Source organism: Copadichromis virginalis, linkage group LG5 (assembly GCF_057382275.1).
Source record: "Copadichromis virginalis isolate Kocher_CV1m ecotype Utaka linkage group LG5, C_Virginalis_male_GT1.1, whole genome shotgun sequence".
Classification (NCBI taxonomy): Eukaryota; Metazoa; Chordata; class Actinopteri; order Cichliformes; family Cichlidae; genus Copadichromis; species Copadichromis virginalis.
In genome coordinates, this window is record NC_140622.1 from 25,581,099 (window position 1) to 25,602,198 (window position 21,100).

Genomic DNA, 21,100 nt, shown 5'->3' on the forward strand with positions numbered 1-21,100 from the left:
CAATCGGAGGAATGAGAAAAGTGCCCAAGGTTTCAGTGTAGACCTGTTCATTTACTAATAATAAATGCCTTCTCTGCTGGTCTTTTACCTGACATGTCACGACATTAGAACAACGCCAGACAAAAGTTGCAGATTTATCAGCAAACATCACTTTCATCCAAACATCCACAGATAAGGATTGCCCCTCGTTATCCCACTCTAGCCTCATTTTCGTCCGCGTTTTGATACTGGTGCAAATTTGACTCATTTCTTACAACAACTCCAGTGTCTACATTTTATATTTTAAAGGCGTATTGCTTTATGGGTAAGACATATGGGTAAGATGTAAACTTACCCATATGTCTTCCTTTTATAACCTTACCAATTTCTTTGTATTTGCTACAAAGTTTGGTCACAGCTGACTGGGAACAACAACATGTTTTACCACAGAGTTACAGAGTTACATGTTCCCTTTCATTATTTCAGCTGACAGCCCTTTTGTTGGAGCCTCGCTCCTTTTCAATCAGCAACAGCTGGTTAAGCAATGCAGATCCTCCCTTTTAACTACACACCTTGTTGGATATTTAGATATCTGCAATTATATGTTTTATAAGTGGGAATAACAAAACGCTTCTATATTTTTATCGATAAAATTAAAAATGGGCCATTAATTTTAAACCATTTGGTTCGTTCAAGGTATGTTTAATGAAGACAGTGTGTTCGACTACCAAACAAAACTTGTTTTGCAATCTATCTATGATTTGTTTATTTGTTACAAACTGCAAGATCATTTTTCTTGCCGTGGGTTTTAAAGCCAAATTGCTTTGAAGCTATTTTGGTGACAAGTTGCTCCAACATGTTACCAAGATGCCTTTCCTTCCTCTAAAGTCATCACCTACTTTTAGCTTTGACTATATTGAACAGTACAGCTGCACAGAAACAAGATGCTAACACTTGTTAGCAGCCTGCACTTGTTATGAGTCATGCCACATTAAAGCTGGTGGAATGCAAGACTTACCGTTAGACTACACAAGGTGATTCTGATAGTTTGAGGCGAAATTCCTGGTGATAAATATTCAACTAGCACTAGTTTGGTTTCTGCAAAGCTACACTGCTTTATAAAAAGATGGAAGGTTCAGAATTTAACAATCAAAGACGTGATATCAATAACAGCTTAATTAATTTACCAGTTATGTCATTTGGGGTTTCTTGTAAGGACATATATAATGTGGCACTAATTAAGGCATACTCCCTTCAAACCATAACTTTAAAAGTAAGTTTTAGATATTTCTGTCATTCTTATTTATTGCTTGGCTGTACTGTACATCCCCAAAACTGCATGTTAAGCTCACCTGCTTTTCCCATGCTTGGCTCTTTCCACAAAACAGTCATCTGATTTTTTTTTCTCTTTGTAATAGTCCACTTAAATAGGACAACTGCTTTTATGCATCCTGGGATTTATTTTGTAACACTACAGACAAACTCTTAAGACTTGACAGGAAATTCCTCATTGGTCACAAGGATGAAACAACTTTTCAGACCACCTTTAGAAAACTATTATGCAAAAAGAATACCTGAACTCACTACATTAGATGTCATACTAAAGGTATCTGCAGAGCAAAACATGTGAGCTCATTGGCATCTTCCCACCTTATCAAGAAACTGATAAGGTCTGCCTTTTTTCAATGGAAACACTTAACAGTGACAATAATCAGGCTGGGGTTCCTACTAATCTGCTGCACAAAATGAAACATCAATAAAACTCAAAGTCTCGTTTCGAGTCTAAACATCAGCAAGATGAGAAACGACATGTTTTCAAATTCTGTGAAGGAGGAAAAACATTCTGCTTGTGGCCTCATGTGACTCACGCCGGGCCTCTCCCTCCTCTGGCAGTTCCAGTTCTTATTCCAGTTTATGCTGATCCCAAAAAGCACACACGCTAACAACTTGTATATCCTGTTTTGTGACATCATGTTATGCAACATAATTTTGTGATTAGGGCGAGGAGATAAAGATTATGAACGATCTTATCTTCCAAAGGTAGTTTAACTTAATTTTTCCTCCTCATGCTAACTCATTAAATATGTAATATATGTTCCATTCACTGTTCATGTTGTTGCTGTAATAAAACAATATAAAAACGCTTAAATACACCATTGCAAATATGTTCTGCCACAGTTCATTTTAAAATCTACTAATGTGCTTCTGCCCTGTTTCTGCTCAAAAGCAGCAATGTGATGACATGCTTCCTGGAGAACTAATAACACCGGTTTCAAAGACACCAGTCCTCCTTAAATAGTGTAAAACGTAGTGTTGGATTCCAGTGGTCAAAGTTTGTCGGTCTCGTAAGTGTCAAGAGGGTTGAAAAATATCTTGAAACCAGTGTACAAACTATTTTTGGATGAGGCAGAGCCACTTCTATTAGTGCTAACAGAGTCCTATAGAAGAGATAAGAAGCCATTATCTGTGGAGTCTTGCTGGTCAGATTTGCCTCCTCGAGAGCTTTTGCTGGGGTTTGGAGTGGTTGAATACTTTGGGGGGTATCTGATGAACAGACGGTCCTCCTCCTTTTTAATCCATCTTAGAAGCTTAGTGATAGCAGTAATGGCACAGGCCTTTGTCACCAGGGGGCTGAAGCAGGTGTACAGCTCAAATTTACTTGTGACCTTGAGTAAAGAAGAAAACAATCAAGAGAAGACTGTGAAATACATTTAGGAATAAGAAATAGAGCTATTACATTTCTTGCTATGTTAGATGAGAAGATCAATGATGCTTCAGTTAGGAGCTGGTTATCTTAGCTAAGGAAAATACCTGGAAGCAAGCTAACAGCTTTTTTTCAACGCCTTCTGAAAAAAGCTTCCCAATGAATGGACTATTAAGCCCCAGTTCCAAGGCTTTGTGCTAAGCTAAGCTGCCACTTACTGGCAACTGTCTTTCTTTTTTCTTTCTTTTTAAAGGTATCCCGTTCAACTGCTCTTTAATGCAATTATCTAATCAGCCAATCACATGTCAACAGTTCAATGCATTTAGGCATGTAGAGATGGTTGCATTTTCTGCTGAAATGATTTGAGTGACGCAAAGTGTGAGCATTTCAGAAACTGCTGATCCCCCCCCCCCCTCGAATGATCTGAACATTGAAGCAGATGGGCTTCTGGCTTCTGTGAGCGAAACACAGGCTCAACTGAGGACTGTGCCATGAAAAATTAAGGAAGTTCTGAAAGCAAGAGAGGGTCCAACCAGGTACTAGCCAGGTGTACCTAATAAAGTGGTCGTTGACTGTTTTGAGTGTAGTGTCGATCTTTTGGAAGAATCATTTCAAAGTTGGACAAACACAGTAAGAAAGAATACAACCACAAACTAATGTACGTACCCAGGCTAGCAGAGTTTCCCTCTCAGCAACATGGTAGATAAGCTTAAGGGGTCGTGAGGTGCTGTGGATGCGGCCGTGCATATAACGATAAAGATCCAGCAGTCTCATTTTCTCCTCTTCACTGCTGTATGGTGCCTCCATCTCTGGGCTACATACAGAAAAGCATCATAGGACACAAGTTACACACAAAAAACACCCAAAACATGTTCAATAACACTGTAGTGGAAAGAGAAACACACAATGCTTGATTTGTAAACTATTAAAACTCCATTTCTAACACCGACAGGACAATGTTGCCTAAAAGCCTAAAAATATCTTAGTGGGCACTTTTGTACTTCTCACACATGATTATTATCATTAGCAGCAAAAGGTTTTTAAACTTCTACACAGCTAGAAGATAATAAAATGTTATGCAAGACAAATATCACTAACTAACATGCAGCGCAAACACTCGGCATGTTTGCATTTTTAAACTCTAGTTTAGGCTCATATCAGCCTTATGCAACTGCAAGGACAGCAAGCATACACAAACAAACACACACCTGGTGAACTGAGTGAGCTGGCGGTAGTTGTCTGGCACATCAAAGGCCTTGTACATGAAGTGTCTGAGGTCTGAGACGCCCACCTGGCTCACACTGTACGTCTGAGCTTTGGCAATGAGGCTCAGGGAGTTCTGAGCCATCATAGCCTCCTCTATCTTTCTCTTGCACTCAGCTACAGAGTAAAAAGCCTCTTTGTCTGTCGAGAGCAGCAGCAAACAAACAGTGCATTCTGGAGGGTCCAGGTAAGAAATGTATGCATAAAAGTAACAGTCAGGATTAAAGAGCGGGAGGCAAATGGGGGTCCAGATCTCGCCAGCCTGAAAGGCAGAGGAAGCTCCAATGAGGTTAAGCAGAAGGTGAACATCAGCAGGCTCCAGCCGCGAGTCCTCAATGACTGTCTTTTCTTGGACGATGGTTAGAAGCTGGTTCTTGGCGATGAGGATGGAGAAAACGAGATTGGGTGTGATAGCTTTCTGCAGGATCTGGCTGAGAGAGTCCCTGAGAGAGGAGGCTAGAGGCAAGCAGTGCACTGCCGATAGCAGGAAGCTGGGGTCAGAATCCACCAAGTTGAGGAGACCATCCAGGATCTTTTCTGAGCCCGCTAGGAGTCTCCTCAGGTCGTAGTTTTTCTTGTGTTCAAAGATGCGGGATATACTGGCCTGAGTGAGCATGCTGATGATCTGATAGTAGACATAGAGGAGCTCTCCCCGCAGCTGCTGCTCAGACTGATGACTGCTGGAGACGCACACCAGAACTAGGGGCCCTTTCTGCAGGAACACTACGGTGTGCTCGTCTGAGGGAAGGGGGAAAAAACATGAGCAAATGTCAGAAAAAAAACAACACAAAAAAACAATCAATGAAAACTAAAACTGCTCCTAAGGATACCACCGATCCCCTAAACTCACTGTTCTCAAAATAAAACAATACAGGGAATGCACTGCTTATTATATTTCAGATACTGTTCTCTATGGTCCAGGAGCTTTTTGACAAGCTGGCAACAATTTTGCCCTGTACAGTGAGTCAGAGCCACACTTGCTCTTGTTGGTGTGTTTAAAAAAAGTCAGATTTCCTTTTAACGTAGTGAATACGAACATGAAAGTGGCTGGAAAAAACCATCATAGATAAAAATCTGTTCAAATTTGCATTTTGGCCGACGCCCAACATTCTTACCTGAGTAGACTGAGCGAATGATATTATCTCCACTTTGGACAAAAGACACCAGCGCCATCATCACTCCCATTGTTGATGAAAGAGCCTCTTCGCTGCCATATCGGGAATAAATGGGCTTACCGGCTTCGCTTAGCACAAAAACATGTTTCCTGTGCTGCCGCCAGCTGTCAGCTGTAACATCCTCATCGCGATGAGATGTAAATGACGAAGATTCCAGTGTGCCTGCCTCCAACAGCGGGGACGACCTCCCCTTCACACCTATACCTTGTTCTTCAAGCTTGGCCTTGGCCAGCATTGTTACAACAAATTCCCCAGAGTCGTTCTGGTCATTGTCAGTGGCATCATCTTCAGTTGTTCCATCAGTTGGCTGCGTGGACGCGTTGTTTTGGCACTCGGTTTCTGTCTCTTCGGGCTCTAGCTTCATCACTTGGTCAGAAGGAGGCTTCTCATCCAAACCGAGATGCTCTGCCGAAACATCTGGTGGGTGCGAATTCAAAGGCTCGATTCTGCTAACAGCGGCGCTCCCATTACTCTCTACTGAATCAGGAAACATGTGATTCTCCAAAAGGGAGAAGGAGGCTGCCAATGAGTCAGCTACAATGAAAACAAAAACCAACGTGTGATGTAAGTGATGAAGATTAAAATTAGACAAGCTTCAAAGAGTGATTACGTAGCTTATTTACCAGGTTGATTACTCTCTAAAGGGCTATCACCAATCTTCACTGCCGCCGCCTCTCCTTCTTGATGATTGGCTGTTTCCATGATACCATCCCAGTCTCTGGAAAGAATAAAGACAGAGAGGAATAAGCTGCTTTATAAATCATGCATTGTAGTTTTTGCAGATAAAAATCAGAGATCCCATGCATCTCCAGTCTGTTATGAATAGAAGCACTCATACTGGACCAGTGGTCAGGTCACATGATTACAGAGGAGAGTTACTCCAACTCCAAGTTACTAACACTGTGGAATTTAAACCTGATTACAGCTAGCAGTCTGTCTAATGTTACACTACATATCAACACGGAGAAACGGGACTAAGTGGCTGGTAGATTAAGAGCGCTAACGTCCGCATGATAACAACTTATCTACACATGCACGATAAATTTCAGACGTCCTGTAATGCTTACCTTTCTAATAAGTAACTAATAAATGAACGCTGACTGTAGTTACACGGCTAACACTGGGTGCTAGCAAGCGACACATACAGATCAATTTCATGGCCTTGGCTTAACAGTGCTCATGCAGCCAACCGTGGCTATCTAAAATTAGCCAGATAAACAGAGAAAGAGTGAAACTTACGGTTTTGTACCGTTGACGACTTGGACTGAATGTCTAATGTCAACACTGACTTTTATCAGCAGCCCCACTGCAAACAAGCTGTCAAGAATGAGAAGCAGAAAACAAATTTTCCCCTTACCGAAGCCGACATCCGGAATCTCTGATGACAACTTCAGCTGACCAATCAGCGCGCTCGCTGGCGTCGGTTAGTCCCGCCCCTCCCCACTCTCTGGTTGTGGGCTCGTAACAGAAACTTGAAGAGACAAATCTCAGATAAACGTGCAGCACATGTATGGGTGCTGCTGTAGCAGATATAATACAGCGAAACGCTTTCTGTGACAAAGAAAGAACGGAGAACTTAACCCCCCCCCAATGTGAATTAAAACAAAAATGTTTTTACGTCTATATTGACCAATAAAATGTTTTTTTTTCTGGATTAAACTAATACTTAAATCCAGTATTTTCCATTTTCCGTATTACACTGGTGGCTAATACTAAAGCTAGCATGTACTCCCGTCCCCAACTTGAACCTTCTGACATCTGTCGTTCCTATAGCACACCTCATTACCGTCTTGCTGTCCTCATACATGCCTTTAACCAGGGTCCCTCCTGACCGCCTTCTCATACAGTTCCTCTCCTGGCAACCAATCATCTTCTTCAAATACACAAACACACAGTGCAGGTAACTCTGACCTTCTCTATACTTCTCCGTCAACACTCACTGCTCACTGATAGTCACCTCTCTTTAAACGAGCTTCAACGACTCTTTCCCATATCTTCATGGCACACATGAATCGGATTGACGGTTTAGCTGAGGTTTAAAAAAAAAGGGGGGGGGGCATAACACAACCTGGACAAATGATGTCGAAATATAGATTTTTATCCACGCACATTTGTTTAACTTCACTGTGTTGGTGCTGAAAGGCTCTGTTGTGTACGTGATGAAGTAGTCGTCCTGCGTACTACGTCACGTCCGATTGCCTCTCCTCTCCGTACGTAAACATCATAACGGTAGAAATGGGGAATATGACATCTCCAAACCAGAGTGCTGATTTATAAATCACTAAAACAGACACCGCAGCCCAGTCACTTAATTTGACACCAGTTGAATAAACGGACGCCATGGAGGAGCCGTGGGACTTTGAGTTTCTGTCCCGCATTGCTGACAGCTGCCTGTCGTTTCTCTCTGAGTTTGTAGACGACTGGCTCGCAAACGACATGAGAGTGTCCATATTCAAAATACTCCTCAGCTGGTTAATTTTTAGTCTAATCGCCATTCACTTCGCGTGGAAAGTCTATGGGAATACAGTGAACGATATGTATTACAGACAAGGTGAGTTTTTCCTCCTGCTTACCGGTGCGCTGCCTGCTAAGTGAGCGCTAACACGCTAGCTTGATCTGTGTGTGTTGATTTTCAGGGACCGGACAGAACGGAGGCACACCTGATACAGCTGCACACACGAGTGGATGGTAGGTGGCCGATTTCGGGGTCAGGTTTGCATTGCACAAGTGATTAATAAGAAATCGTGTTCATTATCACCGCACCATCACCAGTCACTTTATTAGGTAAACCTTGCTAGCACCCAGTTTGACACTCTTTTTGCCTTCAGCGTTGCCTTAATTTTCCATGGCTTAGATTCAACAAGTTGCAAGTTGAGATAATAGCATCGCACATTTGCTGCAGCTGTGTTTTGGCTGTACAGCCATTAGATGATGAGTACACTGTGATCACAAAGAGATGAACATGGTCAGCAACAATACTCGGGTAGGCTGTGATCCTCAGGCCCAGAACTTGACAAGAAAATATGCCCACACGTTTACAGCACCAACATGAGTGAGCCCATGTGAATTGTAGCCTCAGTTTCTGTGCTGTACTAAACTAAAGGGAGTGTCACGTGGTGTGGTCTTCTGCTGCTGTGGCCCATCACCTTCAATGCCCTATATGTTGTGCATTCAGAGATGCTCTTCTGCATAGCCCAATTCTGATGGTTGGGTATTCGAGGCACTGCCATCTTCCTTTCAGCTCGAAGCAGTCTGGCAATTCTCTGACCTCTTTTTGAGCACTTTGGCCCAAAATGCTATAGCTTACTTGACATTTTCTCCTTTTCGGACCAGTGTCTCAAAATCCTAGACATGCTTGTATGAAAAAATCCCAGTAGATCAGCAGTTTCTTAAATACTCAGACCAGCTCGTCTAGCACTTGTGCCATGCAGTAAGTTGCTGCCACAGTTGACTGGACAGAGGTACCTAACAAAGTGACTGGCAAGTGCATGTTTCACCACACTTAAATGGTTTATTAGATTTTGTTATCTTTGCAGGGAAGGTAAAGCAGGGGATGGTCCAAAGATTCATCGGGATTAATGGGAGCTTGATCGCTGGACTTTACCCAAGTGAAGGCTGGACAATTTGTATGTCCCACAGAGACACGAAATGCACACCAGTTTTTGGTTTTTTCATTAACAAAGCGTTACCTTCCATGGATTAAAGATGGTGTTGAGACAGCTTCACCTTCTGCGAATCACTCAAACAGTGTTAGAGTGATGGCCACTATTCATACAATGTTTAATTTGACCTCTTGATACTGCTCACTAAGCAGGACCTTATTGTGCATAAAGAACTAAAAGGATGTGTTTAACTGGTCACTTGGTGATACGTGATCAAGACTGTACTTGAATGGTGCATGAAAGGAAAACAAATCATCATTTTCCAAGTAATGACACAGGATCACATGTATAGTTTTTGTAATATATATACATATATAATACGCTGATTTGAGTATTGCATTGACTTGTGTATGTGAATATTTATGATCCAAATAATTTGCAGTGAACTGTGTGATTTTGTTTTTGATTTTTTTTTAATCTTTGCTGTATTATAAACGGTCATCTATGGTCATTTTAAAATCAGACACAATAAAAGCAGATCATGTTTTATATCTTCAGTCTTTATTTTAACAGGCATTTTGCATTTAGTTCATTTGAAATCTACATTAAGTAATATTTTGGCAAACAGTCAAAACATTAAAAAATAAATAAATAAATGAAGCACAAAAACTTGAGGGGTATTGAAACAATACATTTTTCACCAAGGCCACTTTTAATGTTATTCTGTTTACCTCTGGAAAGATTAGCTGAAGTATACAAGAGAGGACTTTTAATTGTCACTGAGATTGTTGATTGTAACGACAATGTGATGTGTAATCTTTTCTCATATGTGCAGTAGTTACCAAGGGGGAAGATGCCGTATCTGAGCTACACTCAACAGAACCCCAATAGCTTACCATGAAGCTTAATGGCACAATGTGTAAAGCAAGCTGCCTTTTGCAAGAAAAAGCCAAAGGTGCCAGATTACGTCAGTTTGTTTCTTTATGATAATATTTGTCTGTTAATGGTTCAAAATCGAGCTTATTACAAACTAAAAACTAGAGCTGGGTGCCTTTTTTGTTTTTTTGTTTTTGTTTTTAGTTAATTAAAATAAAAATACAAACTAGATTTTTTTGAGAAAAAAATAAACCGACACAATTTTTGGAACCTGGAAAAAAAACTGAAATAAATTAAAAATCTACAGGAAATATCTTCGGTTTTAAAATTAATTACTTTAGTTACTAAAATGTTTTTACCACAACTTGCCTGATGAGGCTTTGATGAACATATTAGGACGTGTAAAAGACTTTGAGTTAAGTCAAAAAGTTATTGTTTTTATTTTAATACCATTACTAAATCATGCCTTAATAATTAAAGAAATGACTTCAAACTAATACTGAAACTGGTCAAAACTAAACATATTCAAACTGTAACTAAAATGAGTAAAACCACTCAGGCAACTATAATAAATTAAAAATAACAACAAAAAAACTAAAGAAAAAAATAAAAAAATAGAACAACTGTAACCAAACATCCAAAAACATCTAATTAAAACTACTGAAGGATGGTGGAGATTTTTAAACTGTACAAGTGTTTTTATTACTATTATAATGGCAGTGTGTATTTCCAGAAATTTAAATTATGTACTCAGTCCTTGTAAGATGTGGGAGGGAGCTGGAGTACCCACAGAGAACCCAAGAAGACACTGGGAGAACCAACAGACTCCATAAAGAAACCCGGGAGCTTTTTTTGTTGTGAGACGTCAGTACTAACCCCCACCCTCACACTTCTTCATTTACTGTTTGCGTTGTAATGCTTTTACATATATATGTCTGTTTTTTTCCAATTACATCTTTATTTACCAATACCAACAATCCTTCATTTAGATTCATAAATATGGTGCAAAAATGTCTTCATAGTTTCCTTTAATTTTTTTGTGTTTTGGGATTATCTGATGATAATAGGAATAGCTGGAATCAGTAGCATGTGCACATCCATTACATTCGTGCAAGTTAGGCCGGGTACGAGTAATTGCTGCCCACCAGAAAGACGAGAAAAAAACGTGTAAGAATCATTGTTGATAAGGAAGTTGTCGATGTCCAGGCCCTGAGCTTTCGCTTCATTGTACAAACCACCATCAGTAATCGCCCCTGCTGCCTCAGTGGGTCCATCCTGACCATCAGTGCCCCCACTCAGAAAGACTGGCCCTTTAGGCGAAAGCCCTAAGCTTCTCAGTTCCAGCCCCACTCGCATAGCCAGCTCCTGGTTCCGACCACCTCGGCCTTTGCCTGTTAGCTCCACAGTGGGTTCGCCTCCAGCTAACAGACATGTGGCACCCCATCCCTCTGTACGCCCTTTTTCTAAAACCTGCATTGTACGGCAGAGGTCCCAGCTCTCCACACCAACTTCAGGGCCCAGCTTCAGCACCTCAGTGGCAATGTCAGGAGGAGGTTCCTCTCGAGAACAGGCAAAGCGGGCCAGCAGGCCGTAGAGTCTAGACACAGACCGCACATCTCCACACACACTTGGCGAAAGGACTACAGGGAGGAAGCCCAGCTCTCGAGCACGGAGACCAGCGTGTTTAAGGGCAACACCGTTGGAGCCAATCACAGCATTGAGAACATGTCCCGATGTATCAGATTCCTCCTTATTCTCTTTCCACCTAGAATTCGGTTTGTCAAGGACTTCCTTTACTGATGTCGGGAGCAAGTTTAACAGCTTGTAACGCTCAAGGATTGACAAAACTTCCTCAGGCCACACCCGACTCATCACTGTGGGGCCACTAGCTATCATGTCAATAGGATCCCCGATCACATCAGATAGTATCAGTGCAACAACCTGTGAAGACGTTATAAGAGTGATATTTGACATACAAATTACAATACTGAGAATTTTAAACTCTGTTTAAAAGAAGGCTAAAAAAACTGTCTGTTACCTGTGCAGGGTGAGCATGATGTGCAAGCCCTCCACCCTTTAACAACGAAAGGGCACGACGTATGGTGTTCAGCTCCTGAATAGTCGCACCAGCACCTGCAAGTCTGCAGGTAACATCTAGCTTTTCTTGCAAGGTGATTGGCGGGATGGGTGCAGGTAGCAATGCAGAGCCCCCACCTAAACAATGATGAAAACCAGCATGCGTTACAGATATCTTGGAGTCGTTTATGACCAGGATATGTCCACCAGTGTGTATATTAAACAAATATTTTCACTGCTTTTTTGCATTTGTGGAATTTCTCTAAAATTAGAAACATCTAATTTTAGAAATTGTTATTTTATTTATTTATAAATTTCTTCTAGGCTGTACTACTGTAGTTCATTATTATCGTGAACTAAATTCCCTGAAAAGCCTTTAGCCAATCTAAAATGCTGCAGAGTACTGACAGGGTCTAGAAAGACAAAGCATATTTCTCCCATATCGTCTTCTCTTCAGTGGCTCCCTGTTAAGTCCAGAATCAATTTTTAAAATCCTTCTCTTCACATACAAAGTCTTGGATCATCAGGCACAATCTTATCTTAAATACCTCAGGGTACTGTAACACCACAATAGAGCGCTATACTCTCAGACAGCGGGTTGACTTGTGGTTCCTAGTATTTTAAAAGTTGAATGGAAGGCAAAACCTTCAGCTTTTCAGACACCCTCTCTACTTTTAACATTAGGCTTAAAATTTCTTCTGACTGTTGGGGCTTTCTTTGTATTATTGAAGGGTCTTCATTTTACACTATAAAGTGTCTTGAGGTGACTGTTGTGAATTGGTGCTATATAAACAAAACTGAATTTAAATTAATATTTTTAATGATATCTGTGAAACGATTATTGTTTTATTATTTTTAACAATAACCAAGAAGTGCCATTCGTACCTGAAATCAGTACAATAAGCAAGTCTTTCTCTGTCAGCTCACTGGCTAAATGCTTGATCTCCTCAGCTGCCTTCTGGGCATCCGGATCAGGCAAGTTGTGTTTAGCGCCCTCTATTACTTTGATGCGGCTGTTTTCTTTCAGCAGCAGATGGCTGTGATGGAAAAATAAATATTATTAACTTTACTGAGTTAACACTTTAAGTTGCTTTTACCTCTAAATGCATTTGCTTACTCTTTCCCATGCTGCTGTAATGTCTGCTGAATCCCATGTGGCACACTTATGACTCCTTTCACTAAATGATCACCCACAATCCTCTCTACCTCAGCGGCCATTCCCAGCACAGCTTTTCCAAAGCCCACCAAGTGCAGGTTGTGTTTGAGCGTGAATGTGCGACCATCAATAACAACAGAGTCCTCCTTGCGCTCAATACTTTGACAGACCACAGTATCTGGCTGCACGGCTTCCACTGCAGCTGCAAACACTTCACGTGCCCGCGTGTCCATTGACATTTTGCAGAACGTGGGTTTTCTCCTCGCCACAAGATGCAGAAAAGGCTGAGACCGGAACAATGAAAGAACACGGGCCATTGATAATTCAGTGGATCTGAGCAGAAATGTCCTAAGGGATATAGAAGAATTGAACAGATTTTTAAAGAGAGCACAATTTAAACAAACCATAAATAACCTGCAAAGGAAAAGGAAATAGTCATGTAGAAGTCATGAAGCAATTATAATTAGAACTTTTTCTTAAATTTACTTTGTGTGCCTCAAATTCACCTTTTTTAAGAGCTTGTTTTGTGTTGTTCAGTCATCACACTTCTTGTAAGTCTTGTTTATGGTCAAGTCTGATGACTGCAGGAATACAGAGGAATACGTTTTGCTTAAATGTTCTGAAAACAAAAAGAACACCTTTTTATTCTTATACTAGCTAAAGCTATACTTACATAAATGCATTTAGGTTTGTGTTTCAGTAGAGTCACGAGGCTGCCTACCCGAGAAGGTTGCAAATGTCATATGAAGCTGGTGTTTCCCTGTGGAAGCCTGCTGCGTTTGGACTCCAGCTCAGAGGTTAGGCAGTGTGGCAACAATCTGGCCAGACACTGGCTGGAGTTGTGTACCTTTGGTGTAATGATTGACTTCAGAGGATAACATGCCACATGAAAGTGCTGACACTGCAGCTGCGCATTAAGTCGTTTTTGTTGTAATTTGATTTTTTTCTGCCACAGATTGCATTAAACTCAGTGATACCCATACTTTGTTCATTGCTGTTAAACAAAGCAGCCTCTTGTGTAGCCACACCCGTCTTTAAGCCCTGTAGACATAATTTTAATTTATTTATTTAGTAGGGACAATGCAGTTTAACATAGTTCTGATGTGGAGCATGAAACTGATGTGGTGCAAATAGAGTTTATAGCTATTGCTAAATTCCAACCCTTGTTGGGCTTCTTCATTCACGATGCAAAAACAAAAATTACAACATTCAGTTACAGAAAACCATAATACACCATGAATACAAAACTACAAGAAATACACAGTAAAATAAAGTAAAATATAGTATAAAAAACAGAGAGAGATAGGTTGTGCATCTGGTTTTTAGGTAGTTTGCTTGTTTTCTTTTTCTTCTTTTTTTTACAAATGAAAGCTGAGCCACTGGGATTGTGGTATTTTAATGTGATTAGATGTACATGCTAGAAATCCAGACAATAATGACAATGTTATATGATGAGATTTTAGATTTGTTAAATTTGTAAAAAAAACCAAACAAACAAACAAAGAAACAAAACAAAGAAACAAAATAAAACCCCTCAGAAACACTTACAGGTCGTTTTGTTAGGCACACCTCTGTAATACCACATTCTACCTCTTTCTTGCCTTCAGAACGACCTTAATTCTTCATGGCACAAATTCAAAAAGGTGCTGGAAACACCCTGGTGCACCACAGTTGCTGCAGATTTGTCAGCTTCACATGCATATCTCCTATATCACCACATCCACAAATTGCTCTACTAAGATCTGGCAACTGTGGAGGCCATTTGAATTCAATGAAATTATTGACATGTTCAAGAAACTAGTCTGACAAGATCTGAGCTTTATGACATGGTGAGTTATCCTGCTGGAAGCAGCCATCAAAAGATGGGCAATTTTTGGTCATAAAGGGATGGAGTGTCTCAACATTGCAGCAAAAATCAAGACTTGTGAGATCTGGAAACATTCATGACAATTTTGGTGAGCCTGTATGAATTGTAGCGTGAGTTTTCTGTTCTTAGCCGATAGGAGTGGCACACACTGTGGGCTTCTGTTGCTGTAGCCCATCTGCCTATTCTGCTCACCTGGTTATAACCAGTGTTCTTTATGTAGTGTGACCATTCTCCCTGGAGTGTTTTTTTTCTACAGATGGTTGATGGTTGGGAAAGTCCCAGAAGTCAGTTTCTGAAATACTCATACGAGCTCGTCTTGGCACCAGCGACCATGCCACCTAACTATATTTGCCTTAACAAGTAGCAAAACAGGTGTACCTAACAAAGTGACCGGTGTGGATAACTTAAATATCATGCTACTTTTTATCTCAGTAAATCAAACGCCTATTGGCAAATTATTTTTAATTTACCCCTGCATGAAATGCATTGGCATTTAGTAAAGCAAAATTCTTCCTCTACAACCAAACTTTAGAGATTTCCATTAAAAAATATCCAAAAAAAAAAAAAAAAAAAAGCACAAGCGGCAAACAGAACATTTCACTTAATTAATCGTACCATGGACTTGTCTTTCTGTGAGGACAAAACTGTCGTTGGTACTTTCTTCTTCACTTCTGCGTCCATCCTGCAAATCTAGAGGCTGCCAGATAACTGGACCCAACTGATAAACACACAAGGCTAACGGTGACAGCCAGAAAGTGCTAATGCGAATGCAAGAAGGCTTTGCTTTTTAAAAACAGACATTCTAAAACAAACTCGACTACAGTAGAGCTTTAAAAAAAAAGACAATAAGCTTTTAACTCCTAAACTGCATTTGGTAAGCAAACTGTGTAAATAACGACGCTGTTGCTGGTACAATGCAGCTATCGCGATAACATCTTGCAATATCGCGTGGTTTCCTAGGCCCGAGTTTGTCAGGTGACGAATATATATGCGCGTCACTGACGTGGCGAAAGCGGCGCTTTTCCCTCCTCCTCCTCTCCGCCGAGGACAGAGAAGTATCCCAGGCGGGATTTGTCGCTGTGTTTGAAAGATCCTTCTTTTAGGAAAAAAGACCCCTTTCACATCTCCGCAGCTCATATATTTGTAAAGATTACACAAGTGACACTAGTGATTCGATTTAAATCAAAACGAGGGCGCGCTTACCCTCAGACACAGACAGGCCATCATGAAGCTAACGGACAATGTGCTGCGGAGCTTCAGGGTTGCTAAAGTGTTTCGCGAAAACACAGACAAAATTAATTGCTTCGACTTCAGCTCGAATGGTGAAACGATTATTTCCAGCAGCGACGATGACTCGCTAGTCTTGTATGACTGCCAGGAGGGAAAGTAAGAGCGAGTTCTCCGTATTTTTTTTTTTTTTACTTTGCTGTTTTTTGACGTTAGCTATTTGCTATGCTAACTAGCGAGGCCTGTGCTGCACTGCGTTAATGCTCAGCGTAAAATTGTCCGAGTGCAAGCAACATCAAATTAACAATAAATCTGTTAGATTTAGTGTCTGCAGTTATGCACTATATTAGCAAATAAATATATAGTCACATTGCTCGAACCAAACCCTTAACGTTGAAAGGACTGTTCTCAGTATGTGTGTGTTTTTGATGGGTTTGTGTTGATGATCTCTGGTAGGATTTACAGGGTCCGCTTATGTAAATATAATCACCGATAAATGTAAAAGCTCATGACTGAATGACAGAGAAATCCTTCATTGCTAGGAACCGTGTGCCCTTTTGCTGCGTTGTCTTTCTTTTTGTTGGTGGTGTTTTTTGGGAGGGTTTCGTGCAGCAGCTGCTTCATCCCATATTTCCCCTACGGGAGACAGTAAAGTTATTTTGTCTTAAACTGATGCAGTACATAAACACTTAAGATAAAGAGCACAATGCTCAGTTTTAATGAAATGTTTTTGGTGTGTTTCTTCACTGACAAAGGGGTTATTTGGTTGTTTGTTTGCAGACCCAAGAGGACTCTCTACAGTAAAAAGTATGGCGTGGATCTGATCAGGTACACACATGCTGCAAACACTGTGGTCTACAGTTCCAACAAAATCGATGGTATGTTGATGCACAAGTGTTTTTTTTTTTTGTTGTTTTTTTTTGTAGTTTTTGCTTGGTAGTGTAGTAGGCTTGAGGTTTTTTTTTTATGTAATAAGATGTCTCACATGGTCAAAATAATAACAACAGCAGTGTAGGAGTAAACAAGGAGGCATGTTTGTTGTGCATTTAACATTGAAGTTATCACATTTAAGGTAAGATGATATGTGTTTCGATGGTTGGCGTGGACGGGCTGCTGCATGCCAGTTGATGACTGCTGGACTGACTGCTCACTTTGGTCTGAGGTAGTTGTTTGTACAGTTTGAGGGTCTGTGATTCTGCCCAATACAGGAGCTAACTGTACAAGTGACTGCCTTGCCCAAGGTTGAGTCTCCTCATCAGATCGACCTGTAATAAACTTCACGCGTGGAAGACAACATGTTTTGGGTTTTGCTCTTGCTGTCTTGTTTAATGTATAACTTGGCTGTGGGCTTCTCCTCCTTTTTTGATTATGTTTGTCTTTTTCTCCAAGACACTATTCGGTACTTGTCCCTTCATGACAACAAATACATCCGCTACTTTCCGGGGCATAACAAAAGGTGAGAACTGGATTTTATTTTGGTTTGAATTGCAGTGTTACATTCAAGGTTACCCTGTTGTAATTTTTTTTCTTTTTTGTTTGTTTTGTGACCAGAGTGACATCTCTCTCCATGTCTCCTGTGGATGACACATTTATTTCTGGCTCATTAGATAAAACAATCAGACTGTGGGATCTGCGATCACCCAACTGTCAGGTGAGTATATTTGGTTGTAGTTAGGTGAGCTCCAAATGTTGTTATACCTGTATGCAACCTATTGTTTAATATTGGAGAAGAGCTGTATAACTGACACCGGCTTTATCATGTCACCTTGAAATTTCAGGGTCTGATGCACCTGCAGGGAAAGCCAGTTTGCTCATTTGACCCAGAGGGTCTGATTTTTGCTGCTGGAATAAATTCAGAAATGGTTAAACTTTATGATTTGCGGTCGTTTGATAAGGTAAGAGGCATTAATTCATTAGAGACTTTTTTTTTTTTGTTTCGTTTTTTATTGGGGGGAAAAGTACTGAGTGGTCACCTATCGTCCACAGGGTCCATTTGCAACCTTTAAGCTTCAGTATGATCGAACATGTGAGTGGACAGGACTGAAGTTTAGCAATGATGGAAAGCTCATTCTTCTCTCTACTAATGGTGGAGCTCTGCGCATCTTAGATGCTTTTAAGGGTGCTGTGCTTCACTCCTTTGGGGTAAGAGACAAGTTATTACAACACAAAAAATTACTGGATAAAATAAAGCTCAAGTGTTTAAATATGAAAAATAAAAACCAATCCAGTAAAATGGATTCAACATGTATAACTGAATATACTGTTCATGTACACTCAGGGTTACAACAACAGTAAAGGTGTAACACTGGAGGCTTCATTCACTCCTGATTCTCAGTTTGTTATGATAGGTAAGTTAAGATGACCGCTTCTGTCTTGCCTTAATGTTTAGAATAAAATCTTTTATTGCATATATTTGTTAGTTTGATTTATATGTAAGTAGCATGTAAATAAGCAAATTAACAGATGTACAGAAACGTACCCCTGAAGTCTGTTAACGATACATGGCGCACATTCTGCATTTTGAAGACCAGATTTACTAACAGGTTGCACCAGTGCAAACTTGATTTTTTTTTTCTTTTCTTATTGTCAGTACTTTTAGTATTAACGTTTTTTTAACCTTATTGCATATGTATTTGTAGAATTAGTAGAATACTGAATTGCGTAAACCAATCGAATAACGTTTTCGACATGCAGTTTACCACTCATTGCCTTGAATACTTAACACCATAATAAAAGCTTGTTTGTTTTTGTTTTTATGCAGCTGGAATTATTATTACAAATAGATGGGGCAACTTATTTTTAATAGAGAGACACCTGTGTACAAAAAACATATATAACACATTTTATTTAATAGTGCCTTTATTACTGTAGTAATCCACTCTTTTATAACTGGGGAAAAAATCCTTGATGTCATAATGACACTATCACAATATCAGCACACACCCAAAGCTGACTCTGCATTCTATTTACCTCGAAAGTCAGATGTCATAGCTGGGAGTGATTTCACTCTTGAGATTCTAGGAAAAGTGAGGAAAAGCAGGTTTTGTGCCCTGGCAAGGTAGAGCCATTCATGCATGACAAGCAGCACTGCACAGTGCGTGGTGTATTTCCACTTAAAAATACCACCACAGCACTTTCATGGATGGTGTCCAGTCGGTGGTTTGCAGATAGCTTATTTAGCGAGTCACAAATACACAACAGTGACAGTTAAGATCACAAGTTTTACATTTTTACTTCTTGCATTCACTGTTGCTGAGTCAGGTTGGTGATTGATCTGCTTGCTCTGACATTATTGAGTTTAATCATAAAAAAATTTAAAAAGTAATTATTGTCAACTTTAGAGGACACAGGTATCGTGGGGATCACAGGAAAGACAAGAGTTTATTGTTTCAAACAGGACCTTAGAATTTTTCTTATATGAAGAAATAAGATTAGGAAAATATTCCAGCCAAAGTTTTCTTAGGTGGAGCCTGTGAACCTCGAGGTTAGTGGATTTCCACAGCCGTTCTACCTTACGACAGTTTCTTTTGGATTTACGAATTGATTCATTTATCCATGAAGTGAGTTTTGTTAGTGGTATGAAGGCAGGTTTTATTGGTGCTGCTATTTTAAGAATAACTGAGCAATGATTATTAAAACATGTAGCAACATCAGGGCAATCCCTCAGCAAAGATGGATTAAACAAATGAGAGAACTTCTGAGCAACATCCTGAGTAATAACTGGCTTTACGATTCTACATTTAACTGGTGTTGGGTCCAAAGGAAAACTAAGGTTTAAAAAATGCACAGCAATAAACAATCAAATGAATATCATTAACACATAAATTACTGATATTAAGGCCAAGAGAGAAAACAACATCCAAGGTGTGACCTTTTGTATGTGGGGGACCAGAGACATGTTGAATGAAATTAAGCATTAGTAATGGATAGAGTTAGAACACACTTGGACTTAAAACATTAATATATAATATACAGCATCATGAGTTTGTGTGTGTCTGATATCAATTGCTAATGAGGATCATCATGAAAGATTAATTGATCAGGAAAGAAATAATTACCTGTGATATTTACAATCAACAGACTTCAAGGTGGTGGTTGTGGGGCACACGTATAAACACTAACACCATAACCAAAAGTGTAGGTTCTATACTGATCTCACTCAGGACTAGCAGAACAGAAATGAGATTTGATTTTGCACTAAAATCCACCTTAAATGAAATTAAGACAATTGTTAAAACAGTGTGAGATCATAGGAGACAGGCTGAACATTTATCACATTTCTGCACACCTGTTTCAGGCTCCGAGGACGGAAAGATCCACGTGTGGAACGCCGAGAGTGGAATGAAGGTGGCTTTGTTAGACGGGAAGCACACGGGCCCGATTACCTGCCTGCAGTTCAATCCGAAGTTCATGACGTTTGCAAGCGCATGCTCTAACATGGTCAGTGGAAGCAGCAATGTGGGCTTAGTTGAAAAGACAACAGCCCAGAGAATGTAGCTCTGCTTGGTCTTAATTTTTATGCTGGGGTTGAACTGTGGGATAGTTACCAGTATCCATTTATTTAAAAGAAATAAAAAAATAAATAAAAGCCTGTTTATTCTTTTGTACTGCTGGCATGCAAACGGCTTCATATTGATGAAATGTAACCAGAATTGTTCATATTTAATCTTTCAGGCATTCTGGCTCCCCACCATTGATGAATGATGACGGGAAGCAGAGTAACCAGCAGGGGTCATCGCAGTCAGCTCCGTATGGACCTGTGTGAAAAATGAGATGAAATTTGTAAATAATGACTTTACAGAAATGATCAGTTGTGCATTCTTTTTTTTATAAATGTTTTTCTATTTAACATTAAAGAGTTTCTAAGAAGTTTGTTTTTGGTTTTTGTGTCTGTGATTTTGAAATGAGTTGGATTTTTAGAATGGGAGGGTTCCTCAATCACTGCCTACTTTATTAGGTAGTACCAGGTTGGAGCCCCTTATTGCCTTCAGAGCAACCTTAACTCTTTATTGCATCAATTCAACAAGGTGCTGAAAACAGTATCAGTAGAGATTTGGGTTCATATTACAAAGACGGCGTCACACAGTTGGAGCACATTTGTCTGCACCACATCCTAAAGGTGTGGAGGCCAGTTTAAACCAGTTTGAGATGATCTGAGCTTTGTGACACGGTGTG

At 40.1% G+C, this 21,100-nt stretch overlaps 4 protein-coding genes across 10 annotated transcripts; 2 read left to right on the top strand and 2 right to left on the bottom strand.

Annotated features, from left to right (window-relative positions):
* Positions 1-335: 335 nt before the first annotated feature.
* On the bottom strand, positions 336-7,268 carry mon1bb (MON1 secretory trafficking family member Bb). Of its 3 annotated transcripts, none has more exons than XM_085456994.1 (7): positions 7,231-7,268; positions 6,479-6,592; positions 5,745-5,839; positions 5,062-5,655; positions 3,892-4,684; positions 3,350-3,497; positions 336-2,645 (listed from the first exon to the last, which is right to left on the bottom strand). In XM_085456994.1, the coding sequence occupies exons 3-7, from the start codon at positions 5,821-5,823 to the stop codon at positions 2,418-2,420; spliced, it is 1,842 nt and encodes a 613-aa protein (XP_085313120.1). In that variant the 5' UTR covers positions 5,824-5,839; positions 6,479-6,592; positions 7,231-7,268; the 3' UTR covers positions 336-2,417. The 3 variants fall into 3 exon arrangements, with proteins under 3 accessions (XP_085313120.1, XP_085313117.1, XP_085313119.1); XM_085456991.1 differs by lacking the exon at positions 7,231-7,268 and adding an exon at positions 6,900-7,166; XM_085456993.1 differs by lacking the exons at positions 6,479-6,592; positions 7,231-7,268 and adding an exon at positions 6,361-6,419.
* Positions 7,269-7,332: 64 nt separating this feature from the next.
* On the top strand, positions 7,333-9,272 carry tcta (T cell leukemia translocation altered). Its single transcript, XM_085457020.1, has 3 exons — positions 7,333-7,672; positions 7,758-7,809; positions 8,658-9,272. Exons 1-3 carry the CDS (start codon positions 7,462-7,464, stop codon positions 8,698-8,700), a joined length of 306 nt encoding a protein of 101 aa, XP_085313146.1. The 5' UTR covers positions 7,333-7,461; the 3' UTR covers positions 8,701-9,272.
* On the bottom strand, positions 9,263-15,597 carry glyctk (glycerate kinase). 5 transcript variants are annotated; one of them, XM_085456996.1, is made up of 7 exons: positions 15,314-15,597; positions 13,553-13,678; positions 13,338-13,450; positions 12,793-13,179; positions 12,561-12,712; positions 11,638-11,813; positions 9,263-11,540 (listed from the first exon to the last, which is right to left on the bottom strand). In XM_085456996.1, the coding sequence occupies exons 4-7, from the start codon at positions 13,146-13,148 to the stop codon at positions 10,650-10,652; spliced, it is 1,575 nt and encodes a 524-aa protein (XP_085313122.1). In that variant the 5' UTR covers positions 13,149-13,179; positions 13,338-13,450; positions 13,553-13,678; positions 15,314-15,597; the 3' UTR covers positions 9,263-10,649. The 5 variants fall into 5 exon arrangements, with proteins under 5 accessions (XP_085313122.1, XP_085313121.1, XP_085313124.1 ...); XM_085456995.1 differs by having other exon boundaries at positions 13,338-13,412; positions 13,505-13,678; XM_085456998.1 differs by lacking the exon at positions 13,553-13,678 and having other exon boundaries at positions 13,338-13,412.
* Positions 15,598-15,709: 112 nt separating this feature from the next.
* wdr82 (WD repeat domain 82) lies at positions 15,710-20,799 on the top strand. Its single transcript, XM_085457014.1, has 9 exons — positions 15,710-16,084; positions 16,706-16,803; positions 17,315-17,381; positions 17,477-17,576; positions 17,704-17,820; positions 17,912-18,067; positions 18,204-18,273; positions 20,223-20,365; positions 20,600-20,799. Exons 1-9 carry the CDS (start codon positions 15,924-15,926, stop codon positions 20,627-20,629), a joined length of 942 nt encoding a protein of 313 aa, XP_085313140.1. The 5' UTR covers positions 15,710-15,923; the 3' UTR covers positions 20,630-20,799.
* The last annotated feature ends 301 nt before the right edge of the window (positions 20,800-21,100 follow it).

What these genes read in the sequence shown, in the direction of transcription:
- mon1bb (XM_085456991.1), bottom strand. Translation starts at nt 6,991, where the DNA reads ATGATTGGTTGCCAGGAGAGGAACTGTATGAGAAGGCGGTCAGGAGGG. An exon ending in GACAGCAAGACGGTAATGAG is followed by an intron (nt 6,593 to 6,899) that starts GTGTGCTATAGG and finishes TGTCTCTTCAAG; the next exon opens with TTTCTGTTACGAGCCCACAA. An exon ending in GATTCCGGATGTCGGCTTCG is followed by an intron (nt 5,840 to 6,478) that starts GTAAGGGGAAAA and finishes TATTCTTTCCAG; the next exon opens with AGACTGGGATGGTATCATGG.
- tcta (XM_085457020.1), top strand. Translation starts at nt 7,462, where the DNA reads ATGGAGGAGCCGTGGGACTTTGAGTTTCTGTCCCGCATTGCTGACAGC. An exon ending in CGATATGTATTACAGACAAG is followed by an intron (nt 7,673 to 7,757) that starts GTGAGTTTTTCC and finishes GTTGATTTTCAG; the next exon opens with GGACCGGACAGAACGGAGGC. An exon ending in GCTGCACACACGAGTGGATG is followed by an intron (nt 7,810 to 8,657) that starts GTAGGTGGCCGA and finishes TTATCTTTGCAG; the next exon opens with GGAAGGTAAAGCAGGGGATG.
- glyctk (XM_085456999.1), bottom strand. Translation starts at nt 13,148, where the DNA reads ATGGCCCGTGTTCTTTCATTGTTCCGGTCTCAGCCTTTTCTGCATCTT. An exon ending in TTACAGCAGCATGGGAAAGA is followed by an intron (nt 12,713 to 12,792) that starts GTAAGCAAATGC and finishes TTTCCATCACAG; the next exon opens with CCATCTGCTGCTGAAAGAAA. An exon ending in GCTTATTGTACTGATTTCAG is followed by an intron (nt 11,814 to 12,560) that starts GTACGAATGGCA and finishes ATCATTGTTTAG; the next exon opens with GTGGGGGCTCTGCATTGCTA.
- wdr82 (XM_085457014.1), top strand. Translation starts at nt 15,924, where the DNA reads ATGAAGCTAACGGACAATGTGCTGCGGAGCTTCAGGGTTGCTAAAGTG. An exon ending in CAGTTCCAACAAAATCGATG is followed by an intron (nt 16,804 to 17,314) that starts GTATGTTGATGC and finishes TTTTTCTCCAAG; the next exon opens with ACACTATTCGGTACTTGTCC. An exon ending in TTCTCAGTTTGTTATGATAG is followed by an intron (nt 18,274 to 20,222) that starts GTAAGTTAAGAT and finishes CACCTGTTTCAG; the next exon opens with GCTCCGAGGACGGAAAGATC.